Source organism: Pelodiscus sinensis, chromosome 10 (assembly GCF_049634645.1).
Source record: "Pelodiscus sinensis isolate JC-2024 chromosome 10, ASM4963464v1, whole genome shotgun sequence".
NCBI classification, from domain to species: Eukaryota; Metazoa; Chordata; order Testudines; family Trionychidae; genus Pelodiscus; species Pelodiscus sinensis.
In genome coordinates, this window is record NC_134720.1 from 37,233,145 (window position 1) to 37,247,630 (window position 14,486).

A 14,486-nucleotide genomic window follows, 5' to 3' on the forward strand; every position below is an offset into this window, starting at 1 on the left:
CTGTCTTTGGTCCATCCCCTCCAGGGTCCCTAGGGTTGGCCGCTGTCAGCAGACAAGCCACTGGGCTAGCTAGTCCTTTGCTCTGACCCAGTACGGCCATTCTAAGCTCAGGGCTCAGGGTCGGGGGTCTCACTGGTCCACCCTGATTTTCATGCAAACCTGCTCCAGGGTGGCCAGGCTGGCAGCTCTCCTGCCCTAGATGGCCACTTTCCTGTGCCTAGTGCGGAGGTCGTGGACGAGGTCCACGATGTCTGCACTAGACCAGGAGGGCGCCCGCCTCTTGCGGCCCCGGGCAGGCTCCTGGGAGCCGCCAGCCTGGTTCCGGGAAGAGGGGGAGGGCTGGGTGGCAGCAGGTGGCTGGCTCGAGCCGTGCCAGGTGCAGAGTATGCTGGCTGGGTGCTGGCAGGTTTGCACCTGGCACGGACATCGTAGCCAGCCCGTGTCCCTTTAAGGGGGGCATTAGATTTTCCCTGGTGTTGGCCAGAGTGGCCACCAGGGAAAGCTGGGGAGGGCTAGCCTCCCACTAGTTCGAATTAAGCGGCTACACAGCCCTTAATTCGAACTAGTTAGTTCGAACTAGGCTTAGTCCTCATGGAATGAGGTTTACCTAGTTCGAACTAAGCGCTCCGCTAGTTCGAATTAAGTTCGAACTAGCGGATCGCTAGTGTAGCGCCTATCAAAGTTAATTCGAACTAACGTCTGTAGTGTAGACATACCCTATGAAAGCACAGTCACAAAACCTAAGGATGCACATTTAGAAAAACCAACAATAAAATGTCACACAGCGAAAAGATTGGTAACCCACATTCTAGTTTTATTGACTGCAGGCAACTTTTTATGTTTCAAATAATTAAATTCTGCAACAGTGACATTAAAAAAGACCAATTTATCAAAATAATTGTATTCTGAAGATTATGTACATATTATACACTTTACAGTTATTACATAAACAGGCATTTTTATACATGATGTAAATATGGTAACCGGAAAATCCAAAATACATGTTGGCCAAAATATTCCTATGAAATGTAAGAAATATATAGGATATACTTTAAAAAATTAGAACTAGTAAAACTATCTTAAAAATGTAAAATTGAGTTAGTAGAAATTGAATTAAATTATATTCATATTAAAAGGTTAAACTAAAAATTATTAGTTATGTATTATTCAAAAAAATTAGAGAGAAACACTTAATATATTATCACCTTATTGTTGGTAGCCATGGCATGTCTCATTTCCAGCAATGGGACATAGCCTTGGAAATCCAGATTTCCATTCTCCAGGGGTTAATTCAAGAGTACCACAATGATTAGATTACAGCCCTTAGGCCTAACCCCTTTAAATTAAACAACAAAGGTGTATAACAGTACAAATATTGTATATTTTCATGCACCTCAATTACATTAGTTGTAGGACTTGGTATACTTAATACTAACCTACCAGAGGCCCAGTTCATTGACATTTCAGCATGCAGTGCTAAAGGGAGGCAAGACACACTGCAATGTGCTTAGTTTTATCACTAGTGTGTTGTTCACCAACTAAGCACAAACTACACTTTATATAGACATCCCTAGGGATGACCTCCACTAGAAACCTGGGGGCCTAAATTCAGAAGGGGATATTTTTAACAGTCTTATTAACAAACTTCAAATGCCTTAAGCCCTTTTACTTTCCAAAATGCATGTACAGCAGGCCTCACACACAATTGATCATTAAAGTGATTTCCTGATAGTGGGGCAGATAACCATTTATGAACTAGTTTGAGTAGCATCCAGTTATTCTTCCTGTAAACCAGGGCTACTCAACTCTGGAAGGCCCTGGGGCCCACAATGATATTTACAGCATATGGCAAGGGTCACAACTTAAGTGTGGTTGCATGTACATGCAAATATATGCAAATAGCTTCTTTCACACTGACGGGCATGAATACAAAGATTAAGGCAAGACTACACAAAACGCAGGCCCCATTTAAATCTGTGGTGCTGATATTAATAAAATGCAATATTTACCTGATTTCTACCCATATGACAGCACTTTTAATTATCAATGACAGTCCAGGAATTTAACTACTAAATTGCATATCAACAGAAGACCATTATATTGACGACTATTTTGTTTTGGCTCCCACCCACGGGCTGCGTGTTGAGTAGCCCTGCTGTAAATCTTTATTCTTCTTGTGCAAAGTATGTTTTCAGCTGATGGTACTATTTTAATTCTGCCCCTCTGATTGCATTATGTAGGGAACTACTCAGAAATTATACATATACTTTAAGACTGCCTTTAGTGTTTTTGCAACTGAAGCACCTTGATACACATTAAAATTGTTTCAAAATAATTGTAAATAAACAGCTGTTAAACTTAAAGCTTGGAGAGCTTGCATGATTTAAAATTTCACTGCTTCTACACACTGAAATTTGATCCAGCAAGCACATGTACATACTTACCTTTAAGCATGTGAATAGACCCAATAAAGCAAATGAGACTACTGATGTGACCTAAAAGTTAAGCTCATAAGCATTTCAGGACTGGGGCTTCAGTGCACAATTCAGCTAGTCCTTACTCACATATGAACTACCGAAGGCAATGCATCCATCTGAGTGAATCATGTTGACTCAGGCATGAGATCACTTCCCAAGTAAGTCACAGTGTAAACCAAATGTGCTTTTCGAACTTGGACAATATGAAAGTTTAAATTTATACCAAAAATGTTCTTTTAAAACATTACCAGAATTATGAAAAGAATGAGACCTACTCCATTGTCTGTCCTTGTGTTGCCTTAATATAAAAGAGATGCTAATCTAGAATATCAAAATAGTGTATTCACAGATATGTATGAAAGCACCTAATAGAAAAGTAAAAAACATAAAAGGCAAACTTTGAATTATTGTAATTAAATATCCTTAGAAAAAAAGTTTGTTTCAAGCAAGGATCTTGTGTTGAACAGAACCCATAAAACATCAGTGTTACATTTCCCCTCTTCTATGAGCTTTTGCTGCAATGGCACCACCTTCCTCCTCCTCCTCCTCTTCCTCCTCATAATTTTCTTCATGACCTTCTTTTGGGTTGTTCTCTTCTTGAACTCCTTGCTCATGGTCTGCACCTTCATTGTTTTTTTCATCAGCCTGGACAGATAAAAAGAAAAATGGAAGGATTTAGTGAAAGTACATTTACCCATAAAACTTTTACTAATATATATTGTGTGGTGATTATAGCATGACCCAGAACACATGGCTGAGTTAGGGTAAAATTCTCGTGTAGGACAGAAATTATAGGTCTGAGGAAGTGAGTGCAAAGTTGGCTTTAAGCCTCTTGATTCTAGGATGCTCTGGAGACTATGTGTCATAACCCAAAATCTTGGTGGAACTATAGGCCTGCGCCTAATCCCATCCACCATGTTGAGTCCTGCAAAGTGGTCTACATAAGGCAGCCTGCAGTTGTCCCACATAATTCCTGTGTTAAGGGAACTATCCCCTATATCGTTCTAGGGTTTTATAATACTTTATTATACCACAGAAGGCTACAGTGGAGATGAAAATTTCATCCTTTGCAGTCCAATCTTTTGTTGAAGTTAATGCCAAAAGTCCCATTGATTTCACAGTAGCAGAATGCTACTGTTATTGAGTTACACTATTACATGCGGTTATAATGTAATAGTTATATAACTCAATAATCCTCATGCACAACAGAGCACAGATTCAGGGAAAGTTTCTGGGCTGTGTGTCTTAAGGCTACAGTATAGAATTTGTAGCCCTGATGTGTGTATGGGAGGGTTAGGAGCAAATTTAGAGATGCAATTAAATAGGTACGGGCAGGTGAAAAAGGGGTGGTTTTCGTGAGAAGCTGGAAGAGTTGATAAAGGAATTGTAGATGCTTGAGTTCGAGGGTCCCTAAGTTGAAAGAACATTTGTTAGGAACAGGAATGGAAGTTGAGACTGAGTGAGAGTTAACTTGTGCTTAAAAGTGAGCCTCTCCCTTTATTGTGTAATGTCTACCATGACTGTAGTATTGTTAAAGACAACTAAATCTGCTATTTTATTGTACCCACATTTTCATCATTTTCACCATATGGCTCTTCAGCATTGTGTTCCAGTTCCTTTTTCTTCTCTTCAGTCAAATCTTCCTGGACCTAAAAGGCACAAACAGACATCTCTGCAAATCTCTGGTTTCCTTTAAAATGAGCCTGTGGCAAATATTATCCTTGTACAGTAGAACTTCAGAGTAAACAGGTGAGTAATCCCACAGTTTTAAATGTTAATCCGTGAAATATGCCTTTTAAAGCATTTGAGCATTAATTTTTATGTTTATTGAACAAACACAAAACATCTCACATTTTTTTCTGCTTTACCAATAAATACCAAGTTCTTACTAACACTGCTTACACACAGATGCTATGCAGGTTGTAGCCCTCCGGTTCACTACCCCATTAGGAGGTTATTCAACATAGAGGAATCCTTGTGACTTTTTTTACACAACTATGGGATACTAGGCTTGAGGCTCCTTTATGCACTCTACATTGTGTGTCAATGTGTGCATCTCAGACCAGACTTACTCAGCCAAGCTACCAGAAACAGGCTTTATTTTGTAAACAGCACAGAGCAGGATCACAGTTCAGCAGCCTCTTCTCTGCTTGCAGCCTACACGCTCCTAGTTCAGTCAGTTCTGAGACCCTGCTGGGGGGCAGAGGGTACACTGTACAACACAACCCCCTTTACAAACATATTCTAACTCCCATGGTAACTAAACCCCACAACAAACAAGCCCATGTTCTTTCTCCCTTTGTGTCACTTAAGCTCCTCTGAGGGCACCCTACAAGCCCTATTTAGGTCCTACCAGTAAAGAACATACAACCGGATTACAGTTCAGCAGCCTCCTCTTTGCTTGCAGCCTACATGATCCCAGCTCAGTCAATGCATCACTGACAATCAACTCCCTATCCTAAAAAACAATCCCTCACTCACAGACCTTGGGAGACAAGCTACTCCTTGCTTACAGACAGCTGCCCAAACTGAAGCAAATACTCACCAGCAGCCACACACCACACAACAGAAACACTAACCCAGGAACACATCCCTGCAACAAACCCCTCTGACAACTCTGTCCACATATCTATACAAGTGACACTATCACAGGTCCTAACTACATAAACTACATCATCAGGGCTCATCCACCTGCACATCCACTAATGTGATATATGCTAGGGATGTCAATGTGTAGTCAACTACAAGATTAACTGATAAGCCTGGTCTTATCCGTTATTCTTGTCAACTACACGCACTCTCCTCCCCTTGCTGCCTCTGTATGGGAGCTAGTACCTTGATGAGCTGGCTTTAAACAGGCTCTCCACAAGCACTGGATCTTCCTCCCCTGGCCCCGTGCTGCTGCTGCTTCTGATAAAGAGACAGCAGCGTGGAGAGTGAAGAGGGCAAGCTGGAGCTGGTAAGTGCAGGGAACTGGCTTTCAAGCAGGATCCCCAAGGGTGCTGGCTCCGCAGATCTGCCTCCCCACCCCTTGCTACCTCCTACAGGGGCAGAGAGGGCGGGGGGGGGGGAAGGAAGGGAGGCAGGAGCCAGCTTAAAAGCTGGTTCCCCTCATCACCAGCTCCGTGGTGCTGCCTACCTTCCCCTCTGTACCAGGTACTTCTGTATCAGAGGCAACAGCAAAGGGTGGCAGGCAGTTGGTTTGCATGGAAAGCTGGTTTTTAAACTGGCTTCCCTGGCAGACCAGCTCCCGCCTGCCACCCTGCACGACTGTCTCTGATACCGAGGCAGCTGTATGGAGTAGCAAGGGACTCCCCGGGAGTGGGGCTGGAGCATACTGGCTGCTTACCCCACACCTGGAGACTCTTAAATGGTTGTGTAACCACTAAGATTTCATGCAGTTACATGCCAATTCAATTACACAATATTTAACATCCCTAATATATGCTATCAAGTACCAGCAATGCCCCTCTGCCATGTATATTGGCCAAACTGGACAGTCTCCATGCCAAAGAATAAATAGACACAAATCAGACATCAAGAAAGTTCAAAAGCTTCAGAGGGGTAGCCAAGTTAGTCTGTTCAGGATAAACTTAAAAAACAACAAAGAGTATGGTAGCACTTTAAAGACTAACAAAACATGTAGCTGGGGGGTGGAATAAAAGGAGGCAGGGGTATATAAATATCAAAGGGAAAACTGAGCTGGTATGTAACAGGTGAAACTGATAGTTAAAAGGAGCAGATAAGGACCACTAGTTAGCAATTAGAGAGGAAGTGTATTAACATCAGAATCTACACAGACAAAGAACCATTGGCACCTTCATTGTCTGGTTGGTTGAAAATGTCCTAGCCATCTGGTATCTTGATTCAAACCATTGGCATGTAAGAAAGTTAACATACATAAACCTGTAGGGGAACACTTACACCTTCCTGGACATTCACCCTTCTAACAACCAACCAACCAACCAACCAACTAAACCAACCAACCCCTTCAAAACCAGATTACAAAGGGAAACAGCAGAACTGTTGGTTATCTCACTACAAAGGCCATTTCCCCCTTCTTGGGATTCACACCTCCCTGTGAATACAGCTGCTGTGAGTGAACAACATCTAACCTGATTTGACTGGCCTTATTAACACTTGATAAGTAACTTCCTTCTTTTTTTATGTAATTTCCTCTGTAATTTCCTCTCCAATTCATTTGATGAAGTGGGTTTTATTCACAACAGCATATATTCTAATAAATCTGTCATAGTCTCTAAAAATGATTTTTTTTAACTTTTATAAAACTCACTGAAGTTCACCAGAACGAACTGAGATCTGTTATGCCACCTGATTTCCACCCATACTCTACACTCTTTTTATTACCTCCTCTTCTCCCTCTTCTTGGTACTGTTCGTCCACATTGTCTTCTTGCTGATCAGGATTTCCTGCCATCTGCAGAAACAAAATGAAACATAGTTCTACCATGCAGGCCTCTTTATTTTAGTAATGCAGATTGTTAGAGCTACTTGCACTGCAACTAAAATCTCCCGCATTCCAGAGTAATAGTGCAGGAAATTTGTAATTTGTTGAACATCTTTAATAATAGACTGGTTACATCCTTTATACCAAGTTAAATTTAAAAAAGAGTGGACTGGTTATAATGAAATCATTGCACAACACAAGTCAGACTACTGACACCATGCAAACAAAAAATACAGTCCCTGCCATATGAAGTTCATAGTCTAATGGAAAATACAATAGGCAAGATGCAATGGGAAGCCCAGAGGAAAAAACTGAAAAAACCTGTTTACTGGGAAACTTTACTTGTGGAAATCATGAAGAAGTCAGTCTTCATGAGGGATATGAGTGAAGGCAGTGCAGTGGCCTGGATAAGTATAATGGGAAGTTGTCCACGCAGGGAGTAGCATACAAGGTGACATGATAGCAAAACAGGTCATTGAATCTGGCAGCGGGGCGAGGGTGATGTGATTAGAGACAAAGTCAAGTACCTGAAGTAGTTCTATGTACAGAACACACAGGTAAAATTACAGTACAGGTTGGACTTCCCTGGTCTGGCACCCTTGGGACCTGACTGATCTCGAATGAGGGAGTTGGCTGGACCATGGGAGGTCAATTCTGTCCCCCATGCTGCCAACCTCCAGGCTCTCCTGGGGAGTGCCAGCCTCCAGGTGCTACGCCCCCAGACAGAGCTGCCAGCCACTCTGTTACCAGCCCCAACTGCTGGCCACTATGCCCTGGACTCCTGGCCGCTGGAGCTCTCTGGTCTAGCAACATCTGTGGTCTTAGTACCAAATTTTGGACATTTGTTACTACCTTGTACAGTAAAGTGTCAGTTATCCGACATAAACGGGACAGGAGGATGGTCGGATAACCGGAAATGTCGACTAACAGGGACGGCACTCTCCTCTCCCCTTCCTGCCTCGGCCCGGACTCCCCGCTTGTTCCGGCCGGGAGCTGGGCTTGCTCCTCAAGGGGGCAACTCCCTCTCTTCCCCCCCACCCCCAGCCCACAAAGTTTTGGGCAGGGGAAGCGGGTCTGGGCCTTCTCCTAAAAGCGTCCTTCCCCTTCCTCTTCTTCCCTCCTCCCCTGTGCCCTCCGGGCGTGCCCAAGGCCCCGGCGCTCCTGCCTCTCCTCAGCCCAGTGGCGGTCCCTCCCCTCGCCATACCCCTCTCCCCACTTCCCTTCAGCCCGGACTCCCTGCTTGCTCTTGCCGGGGGGCAACTCCCTCCCTTTCCTCCCACCCCCAGCCCGCAAAGTTTTGGGAGGGGGAAGCGGGTCGGGCAGTTTGGCCAGGATCGGGCCCTGAGCGGCGCACGGGCCCAGCATACCCGAGCGCCGGGCAAGCCCGCAGCGCGAGTGTGAGCTGCCCCAGGCGTAACGTAGGGAGGTAAGGTTGCCCCCGCAGACCTGCCAACCAAAGCTCCTGTCCAGCCCTGGAAAGAGGGAAAGCAAGGCCATTGTGGTATGAAGTGTCCCTGGAGCCCCTTGCCTTCACGGAAGGTCAGATAAGTGAAGATTGGATAACCGAGACTTTACTGTTTAACATCTTTTGAAAAGCCATTCTCCGCTTAGCTGTAAATATGTACACACAATTACACATATTCTACAGATGTTTCCTTTTATCTGCTCACCACTAAATGTTCTTCCATCTCAGGATTCTCCTGCTTCGGATTGTTTTGTTTGTGTTGTTCATTCTCATCTGGCAGATTCTCTTCTCTCTCTTGTTCAGCTTCTTCAAACTCATCCTCTCCCTGATTGTTGGGATCATCAGCTGGGTTCACATCTTCCACTGCTGCTTTCTGTAATTTTTAGATGGGTGTATAGTGTAAGAACATTTGTCACAGCAACTCCATTTCCCTTGAGAGTTGTTATAGTAATAGTTACCTCAGGGCTGATCGAGTGCCAAAGGAAGCCAACAGGAGTTTTTCCATTGGCTTCGGTGGGCACTAAATCAAAACCTTAGCAATTATGAAAAGTGGCAGATTTGCAGCTCTGGAAAAAATATATTAGCTCTGAATAAGGATACAGCTGTGATGTGCACATCTGTGTACTAGAAACTAGACCAAGGATACCAATTCATTTTACATAGGATACTGCAAGGCTTTTGGTTACTGACAACGCAGCAAGTAATAATATCTGATAAAGTACAGCTCTTTATGGGCAGCAAAGTGAGGTTAGAATAGCTAAGGGTATGTCTAGACTACACCTGTCTGTTGACAGAGAGATGTAGATTAGGCACACTGAAATTGCTAATGAAGCCGGAATTTAAATATCCCTTGCCTCATTAGCATAAACATGGCCACCACTTTTTTCGAAACAGAGTTTTTCGAAGGGAAAAAAACCAGCAGTCTAGATGCGGATCTGTCAAAAATAAAGCCTTTTTCAATAGATCCCGTAAACCTCATTTTTTAAGGAATACAGGCTCTGTCGAAAAAACTATATTTTCCACAGATCTGCATCTAGACTGCCATTTTTTTGGAAAAAAAAAAACATTTTGAAAAATGTTAATGAGGTGCAGGGTATTTAAATCCCAGCTTCATTAGCAATTTTGATGTGCTTGATTTGCATCCCTCTGTTGACAGAGGGATGCAGTCTAGACGTAGCCTAAGTGTCAAACTCTGTTTAGGCCTGACTTCACATAGTGCACAAAAGTTGCTCTCCATGCTATGCTAGGCTGTGATACATTGACCCAAGCCACATTTGCATCTTACTTAAAGGAAAAAATGCCTGAGATCTCCTCAACCTTTGCTATTCAATATATGCCGTTTCCCCCTTATGTTTATTATCCATTATTATCCTGTAAATTAAATACTGCAGCTACCAAGACAACAGTAACCTCTCTGGGCTAAAAAATATTCTTCTCTTCAAATACTTGCCATGCAATCTAGTCTACTAAATAAAAATGCAAGTGTGCAAGATCATAGAACTGAAGAAAATAATGCAGAAGTGGATTCTCCTCCCTCCCTGTGTTGTCTCAGACAGCCAATGAGCTTGGCTACTGCTTTTGTATCAGTGTTCCGAGGCATTCTGTCTTTCAACAATGAAGACCTTGCTAATTTCAAAGAAAACAAATATAATTAAATAAAAAGAATAAAATGTGTCCAAGATCTTATTTCAAAAGTCAGATTTGTCTTACCACTGGCTCATCTGCCGGCTGGTTTTCTGTTCGATGCTCTGGTTCTTGCTGCTCATTGGCATTAATTTGATCTTCTACTTCTTCAGCTTCATCTTGGTGCTGATTGTCCCTTTCATACACTGACAAAATTAATTATTAGCATGAGGATTAAAGTAGCTTCTGGAGCCCACAACTTAGAAAAAGGCCCCATTGTGATAGATGGTGTGCATATGCACCCCTATCCTGAAGAACGTATGATAAAAATAGATAAAAGGATTTTGTCTTAATTTTAAAGATGGGAAACTGAGATACAGAAAAACTAAGTGATTTGCTCAATTTCAGGCCAGAATTCTATGGCAGAGCTAACTCCTGAATCCAGACTTCCTCAGATTGTGTCTAGTACCTTCACTGCAAGGCAGACCTTCTTCTTGCATGTATATAATCTTAACAAAATCCATATCTTAGGAAACACATCTACTAAAAATCACAAATGAACCTTAAAGTCTCTAATTTTAATAGTAAGCTAAATACAGCGCTCTTATTGGAAACCAAAACAGATGCACTTATTTCTAAATGGATGATACTGTCTGACTTTGAAAACAGTTCAAATGGGGAAAAGAAAATAATTCAGTCTCACCTCCATCCTCTTCGTGGATGCCTTGCTCCTCTTCTCCTTGTACAATATCATGGTCCATATTGTCATAATGAGCTTGTTGGCTAAAAAATTATACGGAAAATGCAGTTTTAGTTTCACAGATCTGGCTTTTTAAAAAGGATTCTTAGGTTCACATTACTTTTAGCTAAGTTATTCCATTAGCATTTTTAAAAGGAAATACACATGATGCAACAAGATGATTTTGTGTAGGATGCCTTAATAGCCTTTGCATCTCTTTTCCTATCTATAGAAATGGAGGCTAGTACTTATTTATTTGTAGGGCTGTTACAAAAACACAAGCTAGTGCCTCTACAGTGCTTTGAAAATTTGAGGGCTAAAAAATGAAACCAGAGCCTAAAATTCAAAAAGATGTTTAATAAAAGGCATTAATTTAGGTATTGTTATGGCAAAGACTTTGCCCATGTGACACTCCCTCTAGGATTAGGGATTTGGACTATACAAAATCACAAAAGGCTTCCTGGTAGTAAGTGCAGGTTATTTTTTTTTTAATGTTACTCATGTTAATACTTCCCTGTGAGTGTGTTCAGCAGACGTTTCTGTAAAGATCATCAAACAGGGTTAAGGTTCAAAAAATAAGTGAAGGCCACTAATGGCTTTGAAATTATCTACGCAGGAGAACAGAAACAGTATTAATTGAAAACAATCGTTAAATGGGGGACTGAAGGTAGTGGTAGGCAGGTGAAAGATAATCCACAGTACAGTACATAGATTGATTTTGACAAGCATCAAGTTCTCATGAAATTGTTTAAAAATATTTTCCATTTATGGGATGCTGTACATCATAAGACATCCTAACACATTTCAAAAACTGAAAATTGTGTTGTACAGCACTGCTGACATATGGCCACCTCTGGGGTGAAGAATGACCACCAGATAGTACAAAGCAAGCCACATAACCATTCTGGGGAAAAATGTATAAACGTCCAGGACACCAAACACATACTTGGAGCAGCTAACCCTCTTGCTGCTTCCATCTCAAAAGCTACCTTCTATTTTTAGCCCACTAGCTCAATGACACCTAGTGGGAGATGTCTTCGACGTGCAGTTTACACTGAAGTGTAGACATAACCCAGGAAACCCAGAGTGCAGACCACAGCACACATGTGAGAGAAGTTGTTAACCTTAGCTGGTTTTTGTACTGCTCTTCTCCTCGTTCCGCTTGTCTCCGTAGTGCAAGCTCTTTTTCCTGAAGCTGCTGCTGCCGTAATAATTGCCCTTTCAGCCTCTGTTGGTGTAGAGATTCCTGATGCTCCCTTAGCTGTTTGGCTTCTTCAGCTCTTTGGGCTGCCAGACGTTGCTGTTCCAACTGTTCCTCATAGGCCGGTTTGTATCTTCTTGTTACACTCCGTGTCAGAGTTTCCTGTGAAAAAACATATTTGAATATACGCACTTTCAAACTTGTCTTCTTGGGAACTCATTTCCTTTCACTAGAGGAATGATTTTCCTGGTAGAACATCAACCAGAAATGGGCATGCAAAAATTGCTGAGGCTAAAAAAGGAATGTCTGGGAGAAAGGAGAGAATTATGCAGGCAATGGATGAGAACAATGTTTGATAGCAAAACGGTGGTTTATGTTTGTAAAGTCCAACTTCACTCTTGAAATTTTCACCATCTTACTTAAAGCTACACATTAAATGTTCCCATTATAATCACAGCTGCTTTTTAAAAGGAGAATTAGAATACATGAGACTGTGGTATACAGCTTTTAGCACCATAAATTTGACACGAAGATCCCATATTGATAGGTACTTCACATATTTTAGAAAGTTAAAAAAATCCTGTTATTATTGGCTGTCAGAGGTGGGGTTGATCATACGGGCAGTGTCAGAGAAAGAATCAAAGATTTTTGGTAAATGCAGTTTAGGCTATTGGCTATCATCAAAACATAGTGCCATATAGTACATGTCCTTCAACCCATATGCCGTGTGGAATACATCATGTGTAAAAATATCTTACCTAAATGAAAACCGTGCTGAACTACTCACAGTTGGTTAAATGACACATCCTGAAAGCATCCCCACATTTTCTTTCTTTTTTTTTTTTTGGTACATTACTAAAAAATGATAGGCGTGGAAGAATATCAAGATTACTGACATAACACTGTTCCAATAGACTACAATTATTGTTTTGTTCTTAACATGAATGAACAGCTTGACTGGGTCTTAAATGAGAAACTATACACTATTTGCAACCAGGCACAACAAAGGCAGTCATTGTGCAATCTCCTGCCACTGCAGCTAAATTATGATAACCTCCTAACCTACAATGTCCCTGACATTCTGGTCCAGAGCCAAAGTTTTTCCATCATGCTTGATTTCCGTAATTGTTTTGTTAGATGGATAAATGTATACAAGGATTAGGGTGAGACCAACAAACTAATTTTTCTGTTTGAGACTTGATACAAAATACCTTTCCACATCTTAATGTCTCTGTTTAAAGCTCCACAGAACACGTCTCCCCCTTACTTTACTTTCAATTCCCTTTGCTTCTCTAGGCATGCTCACCTTTTAAAAATGCTTTGTCAAAATATTAGAAAAAACTTGAATGAAAAATATTTATTGGAGTTATACCAATAAATAGAAAGGAAATGTAATTGCATTTCCTATGGCATATCAAATTTAACATTCTAAAGAAAGCTTCCCCCCTCCAAAAAAAAACCCAAATGCAAATCTCCCCCTCCTACAATCTACAAGCTTTAGTCTCAACTCAACATGGCTTTTCTTTTGCATCTGCCACTTGGATAATTACATCCAATTGAGAAAGCACGTAATCATGTGCTTAATTTTAAGCATATGCTTAGAGTGTCAGGCATTTAAGTGCTGTCTTTGAAATGTTGTCTTGCTCCTCAACTATCTGCAAATCAAAATGATACTAATTAAATCTGCAACTAATTGCAGGTGTCAAACAAGGACTGCACTTGACAGGTGAGAGACAGAGAGGCCATTTTTAAAACAACTGTTCAGCAAATTAACTAAAGGGGAGAAGAGAATCCTGCACCTCTGAGTGAATGTGTTCACCCAGCATGTTGGCTGCTGCTGCTGCTTTTTGTTCACGTTCTTTCCATTCATGTTCTTCTGGTGCTTGATCCTGTTCTTCCACCAAGTGCTCAGGTTGCCCTGCCTGCTCCATTTCTTCCTCTTCAAGTTCTTTTCTGTGCTCCTCTTCAACTTGTTCCAGGTGATGTTCTTCTTCTTCTCCTGCTTCTTGTTGCTGCTGAATATTCAGTTCTTTATGAGGATGACCCTCATTTGCTTTTCTGCCTACATGTAAAGGTTCATCGCCATCTTCTCTTCTCTTGACATTTATTTCTTCCCTCTCCTGTAGCTTTGCCTCATTCTGGAGTACCTGTGGAAAATGCCATATTAAATTCCATGATATTTCAAATATGTCTCTACTTCCAGAGTCCATGACACTATAAAATATTTGCATGACTTCCAATAAAGGCTTAAAATTCGGTAATTTTCAATTAAAAAACTGTCCCCGTTTATTATCATCAGTGATTAGTTTTGATAATCACTTAAGGCCTCTTTCAGGCTGTAGACTCAAAGTAATCTCCAACTAGCAGCTAACCATCTATTTACCTATTTGTAAGTATAAACAAAGTAATCTTTATTGATATGTGTATCCACATTAATTGTTGGCACAAAAGAATACAATGTATTTAGGGCACAAATTATACCTGCAGAAAGTAGTAGTTACTGAATATCTAACT

The 14,486-nt window shown here is 41.4% G+C and overlaps 1 protein-coding gene across 2 annotated transcripts in view; it reads right to left on the reverse strand.

Annotated features, from left to right (window-relative positions):
* Positions 1-792: 792 nt before the first annotated feature.
* GOLIM4 (golgi integral membrane protein 4) overlaps positions 793-14,486 on the reverse strand; it is a 58,260-nt gene continuing 44,566 nt past the window's right edge. For both annotated transcript variants that reach the window (XM_075937888.1, XM_075937887.1), the window contains 8 exons: positions 13,772-14,119; positions 11,896-12,134; positions 10,736-10,815; positions 10,120-10,238; positions 8,615-8,782; positions 6,846-6,914; positions 4,046-4,126; positions 793-3,122 (listed from right to left, as the gene is read on the reverse strand). In XM_075937888.1, coding sequence (XP_075794003.1) covers positions 2,964-3,122; positions 4,046-4,126; positions 6,846-6,914; positions 8,615-8,782; positions 10,120-10,238; positions 10,736-10,815; positions 11,896-12,134; positions 13,772-14,119 — 1,263 coding nt within the window. In that variant the 3' untranslated portion in view covers positions 793-2,963. The remainder of the gene's footprint in view (positions 3,123-4,045; positions 4,127-6,845; positions 6,915-8,614; positions 8,783-10,119; positions 10,239-10,735; positions 10,816-11,895; positions 12,135-13,771; positions 14,120-14,486) is intronic.